Raw genomic sequence first — 21,532 nt, forward strand, 5'->3', positions numbered from 1 at the left:
AATTACTGCCCACCACCACCTAGGCCTCACAGACCAGGGGCCGGAGTGGCCGACTCCCCCACGCACACCTCCACCTCTCCGGGGTAATCAGTGCCGGGACGGTGGCCCCGTGACCTCTGCCTGGGCCTCACCCAGAGGTGCTCTTGGAGCTGGGGCCTTTCAGAAGCACATCTGTTAATCAGTCACTCTGATCACAGACAGAGACGGCCGGACGAGAGCTGAGGACATTGGGATAGTTGGGGGCATCAGACGCAGTAAAGGAGAGCCCGTGCGTGTGTGTGCGCACGTGTGTGTGTGTGTGTGTGTGTGTGTGTGTGTGTGTGTAGTGAAATGAAAGGGCCAAAGCCTCTGCTGAGCTTCAGGGAGTCTGATCACTTATTTAACACCTGAAAGCCCTTGTTCAACAAGGCCTGTGATATGGGAGATCTGTCCGCTTCTGCTCAAGTATCAGCGGATTACTTTAAATATCAGAGGAACCTTTAAGTCCCTGACACCGTCTCCCCACAGCATCTCAGAGGGGCAATGCATGAGTGAGGGACTGTCTGATACACTGATTCGACACTTACTGATATGGAAGGGCTACATTTGCGCTTTCACATAATATATTTATATGTTTACAGTATGGCTGCCATTCATATTAAGTGCGCAAGCTTATTGTGCATATGTGCATCTTTGTGTTCAGTTATGAGTCATAGAGTGGAGGCTGAGGCTGATCTAAGACTGTGTGTATAAATGCATTTGTACGAGTGTGTGAAATTGAGTGTTTGGTTGTGTGTGTGTGTGTGTGTGTGTGAGGAAGTGAGAGTGTGTGTGTGTGTGTGTGTGTGTGTGTGTGGTCTTACCTTGTAGAGCCTGAGGCTGCTCTCGTGCTGCGAGTTCATGGTGTGCAGCTTGAGCTTCTCCAGACTCGGCGCGTCGTAGGCACAGGCGTTGCAGCGGAGTCGCACCGGGTTGCCCACGTTGACGCTCACGCTGTTCAGCCACCACTCCACCTCCCTCTCCTTCTCCCTCTCGTCCTCTCGCTCCTCGCCGCCGCCGTTGTTGTTGTCGTGGCCGCGGCTGCCACGGCGACGCCGGGCGCGGCCCTCGCGCAGGTGCGCGGCCAGCTGGTATCGCAGCAGGTGCTTGTCCGTCTGGCAGTGCAGCTGGAAGTTGGCGCGCAGCGGCGTGGCGTACTGGCACAGCCGGCAGTGGTGGCTCTCGCCCACCGTGGTGCGCCACTCGGACTCGGGCAGCGAGCGCTGGGCGGCCAGGTGCCGCGCCAGGCCGTCCAGCCCGTCGCACGAGAACTGCTCGCACACGCCGCACTGGAACAGGCTCTGGCCGGCCGGGAGGTCGACGACGCCACCTTGAGACGGGTCGTGGGTGCCCGGGCGCTGGTCGGACGCGGGCACCTCCATCTCCGGCTCCCCGCGGCCCAGCGCCAGTCCGGAGACGTCCTGCGCGGAGAAGATGCTGCGCAGGAACTGGGCGTCGGTGGCCACCGGGTCGGCCTTGGTGCCGAGCGCCAGGTTGAGGCTGCGCGCCTGCGACAGGTAGAACTGGTAGATGTCGGTGTCCGAGGGGGCGGGGGGCAGCGTGGCCGGGACCCCGCCGAGCGCCAGCCGCATGCCCGCGCGGTGCTGCTGCATTTGCGCCAGGTTCTGCTGCAGCAGCAGCATGTTGTGCGTGTGCTTCTCGCTGGTCATGTGGATGCGCAGGTTGCGCGCCACGTTGGTCTCGTAGTCGCACACCTCGCAGCGCCACATGGCCTGGCCCTTGGGCTTGGCGGGCGACGGCGAGCTGCACGTGCCCCCCACCTGGGGCCCCGCCTGGCCCGCGTGCGGCTGCGAGTGGGCGCGCGGCGGCGGGTGCAGGGCGCTGGGCTGCGTGGGGCACGACGGGGCCGAGGACGCCGCCCCGCCTCCCGTGGGCGCGTTCCCGTAGCCCTGGGCGTCGCGTGGCCCGTGGCCGGTCTCGGCGCCGGAGATGGTTCCGCCGTTCTGCAGGTTCTGCATGTTGTGCAGGTGCTTGTCGGACTGCATGTGGATGCTGAGGTTGCCCTTGGTGGTGGTGGAGTACTGGCACACCTGGCAGCGGAAAGGCTTGTAGCCGCAGGTGTAGGTCTCGCCGCGCGCCAGCCGCGGGTGGCTCTGCCCGCTGCTGCAGTAGGGGCACTCCTCGCCATCCGAGTCCGGGTGCTTCTCCTTCATGTGTGCCTCGAGCGTCTGCTGGTACTTGTAGTGCCAGTTGCACTTGGGGCACTTGAGCGTCTTGCAGGAGTTGCGCGAGTGCGAGCCCGCCAGGTAGCCGCCCATGGCGTACGGCGAGCTCTGGGCGCCGCTCTCTCCGACGCCGCTCCCGAAGTCCACCATGCTGCCGCCACCACCGCCGGACCCTCCTCCAGCGCCCAGCTCCTGAGGGGCCTCAGGGGAGCCCGCCGAGGGAGTTCCCTGCCTGGGCAGGGTGTAGGTCAGCCCAGGGTGCTGCTGCTGCTGCTGGTGGTGGTGGAGGTGGTGGTGGTGGTGGGGGTTGTGTGGGTGGCTGGGGTGTTGCAAGCTGCTGCTGCTAGCGGTGGCTCTGTCGGGCGAGCCGTCGTTTGGTTGTGTTGCGTTGGCACTCTCTCCGTTGGCACATTCGTCTCTGGGCGCCGAGGCGGGCGACCCCGTCTTGCCGCTGTCGTCCGCGGGGGAGACCGGCTGGGCACGGGACAGGCAGTTAAAGCTGGTGGGGGGGGCTGCGCTGGGCGTAAAGCTGGTTCCCTCAGCCGCTCCTGCTGGGGTGGAGAGGCTAGGGTCGAGGGTGGGGGTTTGGGTGTGGGCAGGGGTAGCCAGCAAAGGAGATTTGGAAATATCGCTTTGGTTTGCGAGGGCCTCCTCCCTCAGTCCGCCTTTGCTGCTGCTACCGCCGCCACTGCTACCGTTGCCACGACCGCCGGCCTCGGCTAGGTCGCGCTCGTCATCGTCCAAGTCTGAGAGCAACCCCTCATCCCCTTCCTCCTCCTCAAAGTACTCTTCCTCCTCCTCCTCCTCCTCCTCTCTCGCCATCACCCCATCCCTAGTAAAGAGTCCTCTCTCTCCCCCAGTCCCTTGGTCCCCTTCCCCCTCTCGCCTCCTCGACTCAGGCAGGGTTTGGAGCTGCCCCAGAGGGGTGTGGGGGTCTTTGGCAGGCCAGGGAGCTGGGGTGGGGGTGGGGGTTTGGGTTTGGGTGTGAGGGGGGCAGGGGGCGGCAGTGGGGGGAGCCGACCCACTCCCGATTTTTGGTTCCAGGAAGCTAAGGAGGGGCCGGTTGCCGGGGGCTACAGGCTGGATGATGGCGGAGGCGTTCTTGAGGGCGAGCAGGCGCCGCTCGCGGTCGCTCGGGGCGACGCCGTGCTCCCGGGCCGCATGCAGCGAGAAGGAGCGCGCGCAGCCGAACGACAGGCGGCACAGGAAGCACATCAGGATGGGCCGCCGGCCCGGCAGCCCCGAGGCCCGTCCCCCGGACACGTCCGCAGCCTCGGTGAGGAAGTCATCTTTGGGTAGACCATTGCTGGTTGGCTGCTGGCCGTCGTCCTGGCGATGCAAATGGAACACGCTGAAACTGTGCAGGGTGGGTCCAGGCTGCACCGGGGTTTGGATCTGGGTTTGGTTCGGGTTCTGGTTCTGGTTCTGAGAGGGCGGGTGGAACCAGGGCGCCAGGGATGCGGCGATATGGCAGGTGCTGATGGTGAGGGGGGGTTGGGGCGCGGGAGGCGGGGTGGGGGTGTCCCCCTCGGCCTCCCTCTGGCTTAGCTGGTTCAGGTTCTCCACCACAAATGCAGAACCGTCTGGCCGGTACACAATCTCCCCCGCCAGCTCCTCCACATCGCCCTCGTCCTCCTCGTCCTCCTCGAACTCCTCGACCATCTCGTTTTCGTCGTAACAGTCCTCCTCTCCTACATCACTTCCTGCCCCTAAATCTCCTCCCACTTGTCCCGCAAACCCCTGGTCCATTCCATTCACTCCTCCCTCGTCCCTCCTCCTCTCCTCTGCTCCTCCTCCGTTCTCCTCTTCCTCATCCTCCTCCTCCTCCTCAGCTCCTGTGGTGGGCCGCCTCCTCAGGGCCTTCTCGGCTGCTGCGGTGGGGCTCTGGAGGTGCAGCAGGGGAGAGGGGATGAGCGGAGAGAGCGTGCCCAGTGAGAGGGTCTGGTCCTTGGGCAGGAGGAGCAGGCCGGGGTGGGGGAGCCTCCAGGGAGGCTGGGTCTGGGAGCCCTCATGGTCCGTGGAGTCACAGAACTCCATCCTCGTGCCTACACCGCGGGACCATCACACCCTGACCTGGGGAGGACAGAGAGACGGAGAGAAAACATGAATAACACAATAAAAATATATTCATTCAAATACACCTAAAACATACAAATGAAATATCAGGATAGAATAAAGCTATATTCAGTTGAAAATATATAAAATATTTGTTGGTGATAATACGTCATTATGCAACATCATGAAGACTCTTTCAGCTACTACATCCGTAGCATTCCGTGTAGAGCACGGGGGCTGTAAGTGCTTGAGTGATGGCTCTGTTCAGTACAAACAAAGTGCACATCTGATATCCCAGCAATCAATAACATCACCACCACACCGCTTGCATTGATGGAAAGAAAAGTGAGACTTGAGGAATAAGACAGAAGAGGATGAATAGAAAGGAGACAAACAAAGGGAAATGTCTACGGAAGAAAAGGATTGAAAGGAAGAGGGGGGGGGGGGGATCAGCTTTGTTCTACCTGAGTGCACATGTTATTAATATTCCTCTGAAAACAAATACACACAGCTCATTCTCTTTCACACGAGGACAAAAATTATGTGTGTGTGCGTGTTGTGTGTGTGTGTGTGTGTGTGTGTGTGAGTGAGTGAGAGAGAGGGTGTGTGTGCATGTATGCATGCAGGTTACTTTGCCTGTGATCCCTGCACAGAAGAGGTCTCTGACAGAAGTGCGTGTGAGGGGATTAATGGGATGGCTGCAGTTTAATAGGGGCCTGGCTGTGAAAATGCTGTGCCTGGCAAGAGTCCTCTGGTCTATAGGGGTGTATTAGTGCTGGCGATTGGTAGGATAGATAATATGTGTGTGTGTGTGTGTGTGTGTGTGTGTGTGTGTGTGTGTGTGTGTGTGTGTGTGTGTGTGTGTGTGTGTGTGTACATATGCTTCTGTATGGGTGCATTTCCTGTTTTAGGACTTACTGGTACATAATTACGTTGGTGTGTGTGTGTGTGTGTGTGTTTGCACATGCGTGTGTGTGTGTGCATATTAGCATGTACTCTGCACCTCTTAAACTCTCCTATCCTGCACACTCCCCCAGTCCAGACTGTGAGGCTCAGACAGGGGTGTGTGTGTGTGTGTGTGTGTGTGTGTGTGTGAGTGTGTGTAGCGGAGGCTACTGGAGGAGTTAGCTCCCTTATGGGAAAATCAATAGCAGCAATGCTAAGCAACTTACAGGAATCTGCGGCAGGATGCTGCTATTGATACCGAGAAACACTCTGATGTGGCACAGGGGACGTGTTCAATGATTGAACACACACACATACACACACACACACACACACACACACACACACACAGACACACACACACACTCTCTCTCTCTCTCTCTCTCTCTCTTTCTAAAACACACAGACACAGTTCACACACACATTGTTCTCCTCAGGCTAGGATTAGAGGCTTGCCGGCTGAGGTAGCCCTGGAGCCACGCTACTGTGTGTGTGTGTGTGTGTGTGTGTGTGTGTGTGTGTGTGTGTGTGTGTGTGTGTGTGTGCCTGCATGTGTGTGTGTGTGTGTGTGAGGGTTAAAATAACACGGCGGAGTCACGAAAAAGAGCAGATTATTTAGGAGTCAGATCAGGTCAAGAGCTCTTACGCTGAACACTGGTTTTCCTGGAAAAATCAATGATACAGTGCTCTCCACTTCCCTCTTTTCACCCCTCTCTCTCCCTCCCTCCCTCCCACCCTCTCTATCATTTTTTTTTGTTCTGTTCAAGTCTTTTCAACAGATAGGACCCAAGCAGCACATCACTGAGACCCTCTGTGGCCTGCAGACGGTGACGGTAACAGGGGAATCCTCCGAGTCAAAATATAGGGGCTCTCAAACACAACGGGCGCCACGAGCAGGAGTCATCCTCCCGTGGGCTGCTGTGGTCTACTCTCCATCATCAGAGGGCTTTCACTGAGGCACGCACAGGTACAGACGGGCTCCCTCGGCCAATACAATGAGGGGCTGATTGCACTGAATGGAGCAGGAAATGTCATTCAGCCCCGGCTCAGATGAGGGCATATGGAGAGAGGGATCTGCTGAAACGTGGCAGTTTGTCATTTGATCCTCCTGTACCCTGCGCCCTCCTTGTGTTCTGAGTGTGTGTGTGTGTGTGTGTGTATGAGAGAGAGAGAAAGAGATTTCTTATTAATGTTGACATGTGTTTACTATCTTGAAGTATGATTCCTGTATGATGTGTGACTAAGTTAATGTTAATGTGTGCATGTATGAACAGAGAGTGATATGCATGTAAAGAGAGAGAGAGAGAGAGAGAGAGAGAGAGAGAAGGTTGGAAAGAAATGGAAAGATGGAGAGAAAGTATGAGGGTTAGATAGAGATGTGTATAAGGAGAGATGGACAGAGATTGTTATATGGAGATGTCGATAACGTCAGACATAGATTTATCGACAGATCGATAGATTGATCGATAGATAGATAGATAGATAGATAGATAGATAGATGGAGAGACAGACAGACAGACAGAGAGATGGAAAGATAGAGATGTGTATGGGTAGAAATGGAGAGGGGTGGGGGGTAATTAGAGCCAGCTCATTAGTGAAGTGTTAATTACTCATCTCCTGGGGAGGGCTGGGGGGGCAGACAGCAGGAATACCCCATTTCCTTCCAATTAGTAACGAGGGTGTGTGGGGGAGTTGAAGACAGGAGATAAGGTGTGTGTGTGTGTGTGTGTGTGTGTGTGTGTGTGCATGTATGCATGTGTGTGTTTATGAGTGCACTTATGTGTTTTTGTGTGTGCATGTGTATGTTTGTTTGTATGTTTGCATGTGTTTGAGTGTGTGTGTGTGTGTGTGTGTGTGTGTCTTTTGTATGGGTGTGCTACATAGCCAACGGAAGCAGACAACTGCAGAGATTGTGTGTTTGAATAAGCGTGATTAGAGAGTTGCCCGTTAACACACACATTTTTCTCTCTAAACAAGCTATGCTACTATACCAGACAAACACACACACAGACACACACACAGGGTCCCAGGAGATAAAATTTAAACAAGGTCTGTTTGAGTGCATATATTATCAGTGCAAGAGAGCTACTGATGTAATAAGAAAACCTAGAGAGAGAGAGAGAGAGAGAGAGAGAGAGAGAGAGAGAGAGAGAGAGAGAGAGAGAGAGAGAAGAGAGAGGTTGATGCATAAATTATTCCTGATACAAAGATTTTGTAACATCACAACCACAAACCCATACTTTCCCCTCAGGCATTCTGGCACTGATCACAAACACAGAGCCAGGCATACACAGCAGGGAGCATGAGAGTGTGTGTGTGTGCATGTGTATGTGTGTGTGTGTGTGTGTGTGTGTGTGTGTGTGTGTGTGTGTGTGTGTGTGTGTGTGTCTGTGTGTGTGTGTGTGTGTGTGGCTTCATCTGTGTGAATGTATCTGCAATGTGTATGCAACAATAAAAAGTGATTAAACCAAAGAACACACAAACATGGGAATGTGTGCACATGTGCACACAGACACCACACTGAACATCAGAACGAGGATATCCTCCGTGTCGTTAACACACACCACACGTTCGGGTTCTTGCTGTCTGCGGCCGGTGTAATGAACAGATTAACATTTCTGCTTTATTGAGAGCAGTGTATGAGAGACAACCGTACAAATGAACACTGCCCAGGGCGCTGCTCATCACTTCAATTTTTAAACACTACAGGGAGGCTGAGGGCTATTACACCTGGCCAAGTGAAGACAATGCGCCTAGCTGTGCAGGCTATACACATCGTAACGCTGATGAGCTGGGCTTGTGCAGTTCATCAATCTGCGCGCGCGCACACACACACACACACGCACACACACACACACACACCAAAGGAACGTGTGAGGATATTAGTGGTCTCTGTTTACATAAAGTTGCCATCAGCTTCCTCCCCTGTGGTTGCCCCTATGCTTATTTGCCCTCACACAGCCATGCAGTTAACTACAGGTCCAATAGAGCTATAACCACAGTCAATAGCACAAACTAATCCATAACACAAATTGGTCAAACCAATTACATACCAGCTAATGGGATCAATATATCTATATAAGTTGTGTCACATCTATAGCATAATCTAGCTAATAATCAATGCAGTAACCTCAGCAAAGTCACACTGCCATATGTGTGTGTGTGTGTGTATTGGTCTACTCTCTGATAATCCATCCATCCTCTGTGTCACACAACACCGTGTTAACACACAGTGAGCGTAAGCTACTCTGGAGGAGCTGGGCTATTAGTTGGTTGTAGCGTTCTACTGAACAACACATCAATAGTCACACGGGACACCAATTAGTCTGACTTGGCTTCGTACTATGGGCACTTCTTTCTCTCTTTCACAAACACAGACACAGATACACACACACACACACACATCCACTCATTCAGGCCCTCATGGTTAGGGTTGTGGTCATAAACATGTTCTTAATGTTAGCATGATAACTGCATGAAACAGCCAGTCTGATCTGAGGTCCAAATCCTGGATTCCACATGGTGTGCAGGAAACCAAACACCATTACCAAACAAAAGTGTGTATGCGTATATGCAAGTCTGTGTGTGTGTGTGTGTGTGTGTGTGTGTGTGTGTGTGTGTGTGTGTGCATGTGTGTGTGAGGAACAACACAAAGCATCACACTTTCTTGTCCAAGACGATGGATCTTCACAAAGATCCATTTTTGAAAATCGTCTCCGTAGAAGGTGATTGAGTTCATGGTGATGAGTGGACTCATGCTCGTTGGTTTCAGCTGAAAAGCAGCCTTTAGCACTTCTGCTCTGGAGCGAAAAAAAAAAAAAAACCTGTTACCAGCTCACACAGAGTGTTGAGTAATCTGGCAGTGGAGGGGGAAAAGCACCCCATTACTAGTTCACATTCAGCGCAGAGAAAGCCAACATTGTGGAGCACTGCACACATAAGGGAGAAGGGAGAGAGAGGCATGGGGAGAGGGTCCTGACACTGCTATTGTCTCAGAGTTTTAGGCGGCTGCACAGAATGCCTGCGCTAGCGAAAGACACAGAGCAGGGAACACGATCAGGGGCTGGGATGGGAGGTTTGTAAGAGCACAAAAGACACGCTGAACTCGCATCAGAAACTTGACACCTCTCACCCTTCACACAGATTCATTCAACCCCGAGCAACTCTGCATGACCTACATGTCCAAACGCAACGGCTGCCGCCGTCAGCTTCAGAGAGTAAACTTCCCTAAACTCACTACAGTCTGTTGACACCCTCGGACCACATTAGTTAAATAGGAAACTGCTCTTCGTAAGTCTCTGCAGGTCACTGTGTGTGTGGGAAGAGCAGAGTAGCCTAAACAACGGCCAAAATGTGACACTAACCCACACCAGAACTGTCCGGTTCCCGTTTCAGGAAAAAACAAAAGGAGCAGAAATCTAATCACACTGTCACATGCTCTCTTTCTCTCGCTCGGCTTCTTTCTTTCTTTCTCTGCTCTTAGCCCCTATCGGTCCCTCTCTCTCTATCACTCTCTCTCACCCTCTCCACTCCACATGGGGGAAGGGTTGCTAATCATTTACATAATGTGCTTTTCTTTTCCCCTCCTTCGCTCTCTCTCTCTCTCCCTCGCTCGCTCTCCCTCCCTCTCCGCCCCGTGCTCTGTTTGTTCAGCTGTCCGTTCAGCGGATGATCCCGGGCTTTCATCTCTGCCTTTCATCTACCGTCCGCATCACAGGCCCACTGACTGCGAACACACACACACACACACACATACATATACACAACACACACAACACACACCCTGTACTGAGCATGAGCAGACACGCCACACCTGGGATGAGTGTCTACAGGCGCCAGCCAGCGCCATGCTCACTGGCCAGATGCTGGACCCATACTGAGCATATCGCAGACACTACTCATGTGCTAAAACAAGGCTGCACAGATAGAAGACCTGTACTGAGCATGTCCGGAAATCAGTCCCACACTATAGATGTCAGGACACTGGTCGGCGACTGAGCAGAGCAGAGCGCGTTCAGATTCAAGGCCTCTACTGAGCATGTGCAGTGTTTTTGACTGCATCTGGTGTTCATCTTCTATACGGAGCTCAGGTGACAGAGGGAAGATGGCCGGCAGTCAGCAAGCACAAGCAGTGACTGATGTGCTGGGCTGGACTTCACTGAAATGAAGCACAGCGGTTGCGTTTGCCTCTAGGGTGAAGGAAAAGATGGAGTTTGATAGCTAAAGAGACCACACTAGAAGCAGTATAATGGACAAGAACCTACTAGTGTGACCAGCTGGCTTTTAGCCATAGGATTAGAAACATACATCGATGCTTGTAATAAACGTGCCAAGCCATTGAGACAGCTCCTACAGTGGTGTTACAAGAGCATTATAAAGACATTCATAATGAACAAATGAATAATTGAAAACAAGAAAATGTAAACATATCCTCATAAATCCTTCCATAGCACAGTTATGCAAGTTAAGCAACTATCTTTGAAGTACTATGGTGTGAACTACCACAACAGATAGTAATTTAATGTTCATATCGGTTATGGCGGTACAATAAGACTACTGGGGACTAATGTGAGGAAAACCACAAAGGTCCTCAAAAGTCTGTTGTCTGGAGTCTCCCTCTGTCTCTCTCAGTGCGGAGGCACTCGCTTTCCTGCGTCACCCTGGGAAACGAGTAGTGACGTGGGGTCAGAGGTCGGGGTGAGGCGTGACATGAGGGGCCACGGCGACAGATGTCTTCCTGAGTGATGTCACGGCGATCAGCTGTCGGGCCGGGCCGGGCCTTGCTCACTCCACCCTGCCCTGCCATGGGGTCCGCCCTACCGGCCCAACAATGACCTCCAAAACACCAGCCGCCTTCCAGCAGCCTCGCAGATGGAGGCAGGGGGAACAGCAACATATCAGCCGCGTCCATAATTCAGGTCTATGATATTCAATGAATCCCCTTAATTATAACCATATCGCCAACAGTAGATACACTGGTTGCAAAAGATCATGCTAAAGGTTAGTAAGTGTGGTAACATGTTTGAACACAGAGGATGGGAATCATATATGCTTTTTTTTTTTAATGATGACTTTTCCCATGCTCAAACTGCATTTATCACCATTTAAATTTAAACCATAGTTTCTACACGCTGCATCTGTCTGCAAGCTAGTACATGCGCACGCACGCACAGACACACACACACACACACACACCCGCAGGGTGCTCACACACTCAATAATATATGGCCTCTCTCCAAACCTCAAACTACCTTTTAATGCAGTGCTTCACGGCTGAGGCATGTTACAGGCCACAAGTCATGTCAGCCGACAGTTCAGAACGTTTATCACTTTCACACATATAAACACACACACACACACACACACCTCATACAAAACCTACGCTGATGACTTAGATTGGGGAAGGAGGTGGTATTAGTCATTTAATTTTAGCTTCTTGAACACACCACAAAAGCATTCACACACACATGCACGCACACACATACACACACACACACACACACACACATAAGAGTGGATGGATAAAGAGGAGATTGGTGTGTGATCCTGATTATTGATTTTAGCTGGTGGGAGAGGAGTGGGTTTATCAGGTCACTGTTACAGACTAAACGAGTCTTTACTGAGCTTAGGAGACTAAACGTGGGAGAGGGTGAGAGAGAGAGAGATAGAGAGAGAGAAAGAGAGAGAGAGATAGAGAGAGAGAGAGAGACAGAGAGAGGTAGACAAGCAGACAAGGGGGGTTGAGAGCGAGAGAAATTTAATAAATCCAGTGTTGCAGACTTATCATACAAAGCTTCAATTTTCTCCCCTTGAATATTTGCCTCTGTCTATGCGTGTGTGTGTGTGTGTGTGTATGCATGCATGCACACACACACAGGATTGCTTGGTTCAAACATTTAATTTCACATCAAATTAAAATTAAAAGTGAAAGATAATTAATCTTTATATAATGTAAAGAAATTGAAGTCTCTGTCTTCGGAGATGTAATTGGATGGTGTCTGTAGCTTTCTGGCGTGGTGCTGGAGGGGGGGGGGGCTACAGTGTGCCTACCCCAGCGCAGTCACTCCTGCCTGGGTGATCCTCTATAGCATCCCCAGAGCTGTCATTGCTCTGGATCTCTAGTGATATGTGAGCGTGCATGCGGATGTGTGTGTGTGTGTGTGTGTGTGTGTGTGTGTGTGTGTGTGTGTGTGTGATGCCGAGGGCTTCTGATCAATCTTATCTAGCTGACCTGATTGAGTTTTTAATTTAGCCAGGGATCAATAGCGCCAGTCTATTGGTGATGTGTCCCAAAGTCCATTTAACACTGGCAGCCCGGCTATCCTCACATCAGCCGGTAGGAAATGTAAATTAAGGCTGCCATGCTCTATGTCTCTGTCTGCTCTGCTTGCATGCCTGCTCCAGTCTCTGTGTGCGTGTGTGTGTGTGTGTGTGTGTGTGAGAGAGAGAGAGAGAGATAACCGAGCCGAGAACGTCCCTATTCTGTGATTTCATATGACTACAATGAAATAAATCTATATGCAGTTATAAGCGAATACGCACACGCACACACACACACCAGCTTTCCTGCATGGAATATGAATAGCTCATCTTCGCTGCATGTTTAAAACCACATTAATAGACTTTGCGAGCATGTAGTGTGTAACACGCCTTTAAGGAACTGCATAACCAGGCTTGCAGCCGCTTTTTCTGCTGAACACACTGTGTGCTGTAATTAAATATTTGTTTATACAGCAGTTCTCTGGAGGTCCAGCTGCCAGGGGGACTACGCTCTCGCTCTGTCCGCCCCGGACCAGCCCTGAAGGGGTTAAGAGTGGAGGCAACCCCCCCTGGGTCTGGGGCCCTCGGGGCTATTGTTACAGAGAGGCTGAGCTGAAGCACAATCTCCCTCTCTGACTCGCTCGTTCCCTCTCCCTCTCCCTCAAACACACACACACACACACACACACACACACACACACAGAAATGACGCCTAAAATGGCCTCTGAGACTTGGCTTGTCCGCTCATGTTTGGCTCTACCTGATTTAGTTTGCTAATCTCTCTCTCAGATATATAGATTTATACAAACACATAACAAAATTCCCTCTCTGTCTCCCGTCCTCCCCTGCCTCCTCCATTGCCTCCGTACACCGCCCCCTCTGCACCCCAACCCCATCCAGGCTGGGCTGTTAAATATTTGCTGAGGAGTCTCTCTGACAGTGGGTTATATTTTCTCTCTGACAGAACTCAGGAGTAATTTATTCCATCTCAGCGCTCTGTTTAATTTCAGCAGGTTGCTTCATAAAACGACTTCCTTCTGCTGGGCTCTTTTGAAACACTAACCTCTACTTCCCTGTGCAGCACAGACGGCAGGTTTCAGCATTTTTGCACAGATTCCTTCACAGTGCAGACGCATCAACGTATGTTTACAAATAAATGAGGATGTAGCAAACACGTTTAGAAATATCTTCTACACAGAATCAAAAATGAAAAAAGGTTTTTTTTTTATGATTTTTGTGAAATATGTTTATCATTGCTAATTCTGTATATTATGTAAATGTACGTTCCTCATCCTTAGCATATTACATAGACATCATACAATATCCAACACATATTACATATGACATACAATCTTATAGTCAGATGATTTTAAATGCAAATTGTTATTATTGATAGAATTTAATATTATTTAATAATGATATTGATATTATTTATTATTTTTGCTAATAATAATAATAATAATAATAACAATAACAATGAATTATTTTGATATTGTTGCTATTGTTATTAGTATTACATTGTTGCTATTATTCTTAGGAGTATTATTGGCCTAATGTCTCATTTTACAGTCAAAATATTTAAACAACAAGTCAATTGACTCTTTGGGTCAGTTTTGAAAAATGGTGGCGCCATTCAAGCAGCGCTGCTACTGATTCCCCCAGAACAGAACAGAGCAGAACAGAAGCCCTGTGAATGAGCAGGGGGTGCAGGGGAGACAGGGGAGACAAAAAAGATGATCAAGGAGGGAAAGAAAATGGCTTGCACCAAAGTCACAAGCCAGAGCTGCAGCCATTGTTCAAGAGATTAGTGTGTGTGCAGTGCAAGGAGCTCTCGGGTGACTGATCAGTGTGTGTGTGTGTGTGTGTGTGTGTGTGTGTGCCTGTGTGTTGCACGTCTGCTGAACTGACCATTGTGATGATAAGCAGAGAGAGGGAGGGGTGTCAGTGAAGTGGACCAGGCATCTGTAGGCAAAATATCGGACCCTCACACACACACAACATTCTCACACCCTCAATCACAAACACACACATATAAATATAAATATGCTCACACTCACAGGCAACGAAGAAGCAACCCTTTCCATACAAAGAACCACAGCTTAGATTTTATACCTGTCAACACAAGGTACTACTCCCTTAATTTCCCTCTCTTTCAATAATATTATTAAATGATGTCAATGTTATATCAGCAAGACCAAACCTGGAAAAATGAACGCAGGGACAATACATACGGAACATTTTAATACACTTGCATCCCACAATGCATGCACACACACACGCACACACATTCATTCTCACACACACACACACACACACACACGACCGTATTTAAGAGTAAAAATAATTGTTAATTTATAGCCACAATATTTCTTGTGCCATCACAGAAAGAAATTAATTCACATTTATAATCACATTTTTAAATACTAATATAGAGAATCGTTTTTAAGACTATACACACAATAACATGTACACAGTAACATGTAGTACTATACTAAATAGTTGTTTAATATTAGTAGTAACCTTATTATTGAATTAATATATGACATACAGTACATAAGAAGTTATATCTGCATTTCTGTCATTCTAAACAAAATGTGTTTTATATTTTTCCACGAATCTCATGCAGGGGCATTCTGATGACCATATGGTCCTTAAAAGGGCTTTTATTAGTGTTTAGCTCTGGCAGAAAATCACTGACAAAGGCCAAAGCATATCACGCTTGCAACAACAGTCACAAACGCAGGCAGCCATTTTAGCCCTAAACACGCACACATGCACGCACACACACACACTTCTCTCACAAAAACACACACACACTTCTCTCTTTCCCACACACACAAACACACACACACACACACACACACACACACACACACACACACACACACACTTCGTCTCTCTCTCATACACACACCATTCAAAACAATGACATATTGGTCCCCCTTTCTAAGCTGTATGGGCTACACTTGACTGAGCGGGCGAGAATGTGTTAACATTCAAGACTGCTAGGACAACCTGCAGACAATGTGTGACACAAACTGGAGATTCTTCTGACATAAATGTATCCATCTCTTTGCATACCAACACACATCACACAACAGCGTGTAGTTTTGAACACACACACACACACACACACACACACACACACACACACACACACACCAGAGAGAGAGAGAGTACTTCATGCATTCAGTACACTTCTCTATTTTTCTGATACATAGAAGTGTTTAGAAAAAAAAAGAAAAGTAGTGTATTCAAGGATATTTGCATGGCAATTCCCCAAAATGTGTAGGCCTACAACAATACATGTAATCTTATTATGAACAGTCATAACTTTCAACTTTCAACTTGGTGTCTTTGTAGTGAGAACTGTATACTGCATAACGCAAATGCTGAATATCAACATAGTCACAGAGAAGTAGCAAGAGTCTTAGTGAATGCATAGAGAAAAAAAAGAAGGGACTCATTTGATCACTAGGTGACCTCCACTGCTTTGTGTAGGTGACCGGCAGTCCCCAACCCCCAAACATCCCCAGCTCTCTCTCTCCCTCTTCCTCAAATCCCTGGGTTGACCTCTGCTCTGCTTCCATGGCTCTTTGACCTCGTATTCTCGGTCAGTCGCCTGTAGCTAATGCCTTCATGATGTGGCCCTCTGCTCGATCCTCTATCTCTTGCTCCTAAAAATCGTTCTTGTCGCGGCCTTGCTTCGTCTCTGGATTCGCCGTCTGTGCTTTCGCCACCGAGACCAGGACTGCTTGCTAAGAGCTTATGGACACTTCTCAGATACTTCGTGGTCAACAGCTCTGTCCGAAGACCTTGAGACTGCCGTAGTCTACCCTACTATTTCAATGTAGAATAGATACTTTCAAAAAAATAAAACATAGTCCATCCATGTAAAAAGGTAATATGTAGCCTTATAGACGATATGCTAGTGTAGGCTGCTAAGTTTAGTTACAACGTATCCTCTATGGCAATTTTGGATTAAATAGACATCCGAATCTATCTGTAACTACCCACTAAGGATATTTAGGCTACATCACCTTCGCGTCTTAAGGACCAACTGTGGACGGCGCATCATAGACTAGCAAACACACAACATACGCAAACATACGCGCAGAACATTTTTTATGTAATGGTTCAGGACGGAATGAGCAACATGTCAGACCAACTGAGAAAAGGGAAAAGAAACAAGAGTAGCCTATATTCGCGGTGAAGGACCAGAAATCCCGAAGAGAGTCAAGGATGCAAAATATCTGAAGAATTCATAGCACTTGCAACGAGGGCTACTGGGTGAAGATAGAAGTGTGGTCAATTGTAGACTACAGCTCGGAGAAAATACCAGTCTTGACCGAGACAGCAACTCTCCAAGTGAAGGCACAGAATGGAAAGTTGGGGGCTTGCGGCAATGTGCCCACAGCCGTTCACTAAACACCGGACGTCTGCCGACTGTCTATCGGCAATGTATGTGCATTTATCGGCCACGCTCTGGAGCAGTATCCGCTGCATTCGGGCGATTCAAAACCCTTGCGTCAGTAGCCTACAAGGATCCTATGTGCTTCTTCAATTATAAACATAGAATACTACTGTTTTGTAACAACAATCTTTGACAACCGATCTATGCCTGGAGGGAACCTATTGTCTTTTTGATGTTATTTTTACCTGTCAAGCGCCAACCGATGTCAATCGACCACAGACGTAAACACAGGTACGAATCTAACAACGAGGAAACACAACTAACGTTACTTGTTCAAAACAACTTACGGGAGCGTATTATCTGTCTACAACTGGAACTACGAGTAGTGTAACCAGGGTGAAGCCTTTCAAGCAAAACATACAAGCGCAGAGTGTAGCGTCGTAGGAACTTACATTTTTGGCGTCCGCTTTGAAAGCCTTGCTTTATAGTCCAGTAAACAAATGTTTCGCTTACATATCCCATCAAGGTAGTTCCGTTTGGTCAGTTAGCGTGCTCGACGATACGGTGAAGATCATTGTTGTAACGAGGTATATTCCGTTTAAAGCCTTATTTAGGGGGATTTGGTTGTTAAAGCAGGCGACGCGCCTAGTGTTTGTGTGAGGGAGGAGGTGAGAGCGGTTTCTGACGACGGGAGAGAAAAAAACTCTTTGGGTCTTTATTCCTGCTAATTAGTTTCCTGCAAAAAATGGCTGGGATTAATGCACTGCGCATGTGCCTCATTACACAGGCACGACGGGAAGGGCTAATTAGCTACCTCCTGGATCAATAAGATTGGGCGACAGAGAGAGGGGGAGGGAGAGAAAGAGGGAGGGCGCGATAGAGGAGGGAAAAAGTGATGGAATTATTATGAATTTTGATTATGAACGGGTGAATCCGTACTGAGAACCCAAATACGAGGTAAAGTTTAAAGCAGTGTTTGTTTTTAAAGCTCAGACACTCGGAAGGCTCTGTTGCAAACCAAAACGCTTGTGTGTTGTGTAGTTTTAACAGTGAATAGAGTCTACGCCATTCGGACAGTTGTTAAAATATTAGATGAATCCCAGACGCGTGTTGGGTCCCAAAGTGGCAGGTCCACGCCAAAGGAAAAGCATAGAAAGTCACTACCTGGAGACGTAAAAGTTGAACTTACTTCTTCCTAATTATTAGGATGGATCCAGGCAACCCTACCGAAGTGGAAAACACCAATAAGTGATATTATTGTGGAAAGATTGGCTGGCTAAAGGAACTAGCCTGAGTGCATATTCGCCCATAACTATGACGTAAACAAGTGGAGGGAGTGTAGCGCAACGCAATGATATGGTGCTGAAGTGAGACGCACGTGTGTGATACCGTGCGTGTTTGGCGCATAACTGAAATTACAGCGCAGGGATCTCTTACACTGCACCTAAATTAGATATGGCAAAATATATTTCAGTTTAGCCTACCTTGTTTTTTTTCTTTTGTCTATGCTTTAGATGCAAAACAATACGAGTTATCGCTTAATGCATATTAAAACAACACATTTCCCTTTTTCAATCTCACAGCTCATTGGTAATGTTCACTACTCTAATGACTTGATTTAAAATTGAAACCGCTTATGATCAAATTCATATGAAATGAATCTATAATAAAAGGGTTGTTCTAGACGTGACACCTAGGCTGGTGAAATATGTTGTAAATGTTATTTGCCTCTGCATAGACTAGCCTATGATAACAGAAATATTGTGGTATGGTGAAGTTTTGATAGGCTAATCATGTACATTATCGTGGGTTAGATCATGTCATTTTAAAAAAGTAGTTTCAATTTCTCCAATGAATGTGTTTACGTACCTAGTTGTGAGAAGCTGATCAGTGTCTTGTGGCGGGGAAGAAAGGGGCCAACTTGGAAAAAATAATTCTGACAAGAAACAATATCCTAGACTGTTTGCAGAAAGTCCCGCATTTCAACCAATAGGCTACGTTTTTATTTACAATGCGGAATTTAAAAGGGCAAAATTGTTGATAATAAAGCACCTGGTAAAGTAGATAACCCTTAGCTAAGACTACCAAATGTATTTAATATGACGAATATTATCTCTTTAAGAGATGGCAAACAGGGAATTCTTAATCCAACTAAGCCATAGACACCAGAGTGTTCATCCTTGTCACCTTAACGTTCAGGCCAAAATTAATTAGACTGTATGTAAATTAGACTTAAACAGACTACACGAGTTTTGAGGTCAAATACATATCCAGGAGGCAAATGTTTTATATTACTCTATGCATTAACTTTCACTTATGATCCTTTGTGAAAGAACGGTATGTTTTGTTTTTTCCTTTTTGTCAATAATTCATACAAATGCCCGTTTGTTCTTTTATGCAGAAGTTGGAAGATGATAAGGAAAACCAAAACCACTAGCCAACAATGCCATGAAAGTTAGATGTATTGTCCACCCAGATGTTTAAATGGACATGTCCGAGACTCTAGTTGTGCATGGAGTATGCCATTGATCATCAATAGAAGCACATGTATAGATCATCAATAAAGAACACATGTAGTATGGATCGCTTGAGCTCACAGCGGGAGCTTTCATGGAGAAAGAGTTCTTCTCTCTCTCTCTCTCTCTCTCTCTCTCTCTCTCTCTCACTCTGCTGTCCATTAAACATGGTCATTTTCTTAAAACGGTGACTCCTTTCTGCATTCCCCCCTCCACCTCTATATATCTATTGCTCTCTCTCCCTCTCCCTCTCTCTTGCGTGTTTTTGTCATGGTAATTCTATTGTGGGCAGTTGAAAAGAAATGGACAATCTGTCACACACTTCTCGCGTACACTTTTGCTGAAAAAGGCACGGCAAGGTTCCTAATCCGCATTGATGAAATTAACTGGTTTATTGACATCAAGGCAAAACTGATTACTGGTACACACTGGACAAAATATCACGGCAATGGTAAAAATATAAGAATAAACATGAATTGTCAAGACCCAATGGCCTAGAGTGTGTGACCAGAGAACAATAAGGTTATTTGAAATATTTAGAAATATAAAATATGATTTTATTTCTGCATATAGGCAGATTTAAAGCTTTCATGTTAAAATTCAAATAAGACGAATGGACTCATTGCGCATCATGTCAAATTACCAAACAGTTTGGTCAGTTCTGCCTCTATGAACCTATTTCATTTGGTCTTTTTTAGCATCCTATCATAGGCTAACATGTTATTTTAAAACGTTGCGGAACAGTGATGTGTTTTGTCTGATTTGTTTATATTTTGCAGACTGCGTAGGCGTACGTGCACAGTCCTCTATCTGTCTGTCTGTCTATCTATCTATCTATCTATCTGTCTGTCTGTCTGTCTGTCTGTCTGTCTGTCTGTCTGTCTGTCTGTCTGTCTGTCTATGTCTATCTATCTGTTTATCTGTCTGACTGGTTAGTTTGTTTGTCTAAGTATGCAACCTGCCATTTTTATCTATGCTATATGTAAGGTGATTTCTATGAAAGCATCCTCTAAACTATTGTGCTCTATTCATTCTGTATTCTAAAACGGTATGTGGCATATGCCATGTAAACAGTCTATTCAAGAAAAACGTGAATGATTCTTATTATTCCTAGGCAAATAAATTACCACTTTTTGGCCCTCTGAATGGTTAAGACATGTAGGCTGAGTAGAATTAGAAACTGAAATAGTGTCAGGTGATATTCGCTTCTCACAGACTTTTCTTTTCAGAATTTGAAATAGGCCTATAGCTTGCCATCAGTCAGAAATTCTCCTGAGATTTTTGGACGTGACCATATGAGAGAGAAAAAAAGATTCATTATGCGTTTCTGTGACAACACTTTCGTGGTCTGAGTTACTGCCGACAGGTCATATTTGGGGCGGGGGGGGTGGGGGGGTCGTGATTTTTAGGTTTCTCATAAATTCTGAACCGATGGGGTTCCCTTTAGATGCGGAGAAAACGCTAAGAGAAAGAACCGGTGGACCCATGGCGCATGAGCCACACCGGCGAGGTCAAACGCTCAGCCAGCGCCCTCTGACGTCCGTGATGCCTGATGGACAACCGGACGCATGCAAACATTCACCATAGCTGTTTTCAATGGGAGAAAATGGCGTTTCTTGCACAGTAGCAAACATAACCAACGGCGAAAAATGCATATCCTGCCCAAGAGTATATTGCCAGGTGATGATCCTCCAAAAATTAATACACTACATGTCCCTTCATCCTTATTATTTTTTATTTTATTTCTCCACCTCCTCGTCTTCTCTGTTGCCTGTCAGACTATAAACTAATATTTTGGGTATTCATGTAGGCTACTAATCTTTTCAACGTTATCACAATAATTATTGTTATAATCCATGCATGATCATGACATTACATGAAGTTTTTGCATTTCTCAAAAGATGTATAGAATAAACATTCAGAAACTCGAGTGTGTCTTGTAGTGATTGAAGCGAATGGGTGCTGATTGTCAGACGTCTGTGGAGGTGTGGCCGCAGGTCCTTAGGGACAACAGACAGACCGAGCCGGGGGCCACACTGGGATGGAGGATGTCTGCTTGTCTCAGGCCGGGCAAAGCCACCTATGTCCCCGGTGAGTGAACCAAGAGGTGCAGAAAACCGAGCGGCCGGGGAGACTTC

General features: G+C 47.8%; 2 protein-coding genes across 2 annotated transcripts in view; both read right to left on the bottom strand.

Moving 5' to 3' along the window:
- Window positions 1-2,475, bottom strand: part of LOC134094020 (zinc finger homeobox protein 3-like) — a 26,140-nt gene extending 23,665 nt beyond the window's left edge. Inside the window, exon 1 of the mRNA XM_062547379.1 lies at window positions 843-2,475. Within this exon, the coding sequence (XP_062403363.1) occupies window positions 843-2,354 (1,512 nt within the window). The 5' untranslated portion in view covers window positions 2,355-2,475. The remainder of the gene's footprint in view (window positions 1-842) is intronic.
- Window positions 2,453-17,541, bottom strand: LOC134094490 (zinc finger homeobox protein 3-like). The gene is made up of 4 exons (XM_062548026.1): window positions 17,331-17,541; window positions 3,230-4,277; window positions 2,536-2,950; window positions 2,453-2,477 (listed from the first exon to the last, which is right to left on the bottom strand). Exons 2-4 carry the CDS (start codon window positions 4,239-4,241, stop codon window positions 2,453-2,455), a joined length of 1,452 nt encoding a protein of 483 aa, XP_062404010.1. The 5' UTR covers window positions 4,242-4,277; window positions 17,331-17,541.
- Window positions 17,542-21,532: the final 3,991 nt, after the last annotated feature.

This window comes from Sardina pilchardus, chromosome 10 (genome assembly GCF_963854185.1).
Source record: "Sardina pilchardus chromosome 10, fSarPil1.1, whole genome shotgun sequence".
Lineage (NCBI taxonomy): Eukaryota > Metazoa > Chordata > Actinopteri > Clupeiformes > Clupeidae > Sardina > Sardina pilchardus.

Excerpts from the sequence above, each read along its gene's own strand:
- LOC134094490 (XM_062548026.1), bottom strand. The coding sequence starts at position 4,241 with ATGGAGTTCTGTGACTCCACGGACCATGAGGGCTCCCAGACCCAGCCT. Across the intron at positions 2,951-3,229 it reads CCTGGAACCAAAAATCGGGA|ACTTGGACGATGACGAGCGC; the intron begins GTGGGTCGGCTC and ends GGTTGCTCTCAG. Across the intron at positions 2,478-2,535 it reads ACCGCTAGCAGCAGCAGCTT|CAGCAGCAGCAGCACCCTGG; the intron begins GCAACACCCCAG and ends CACCACCACCAG.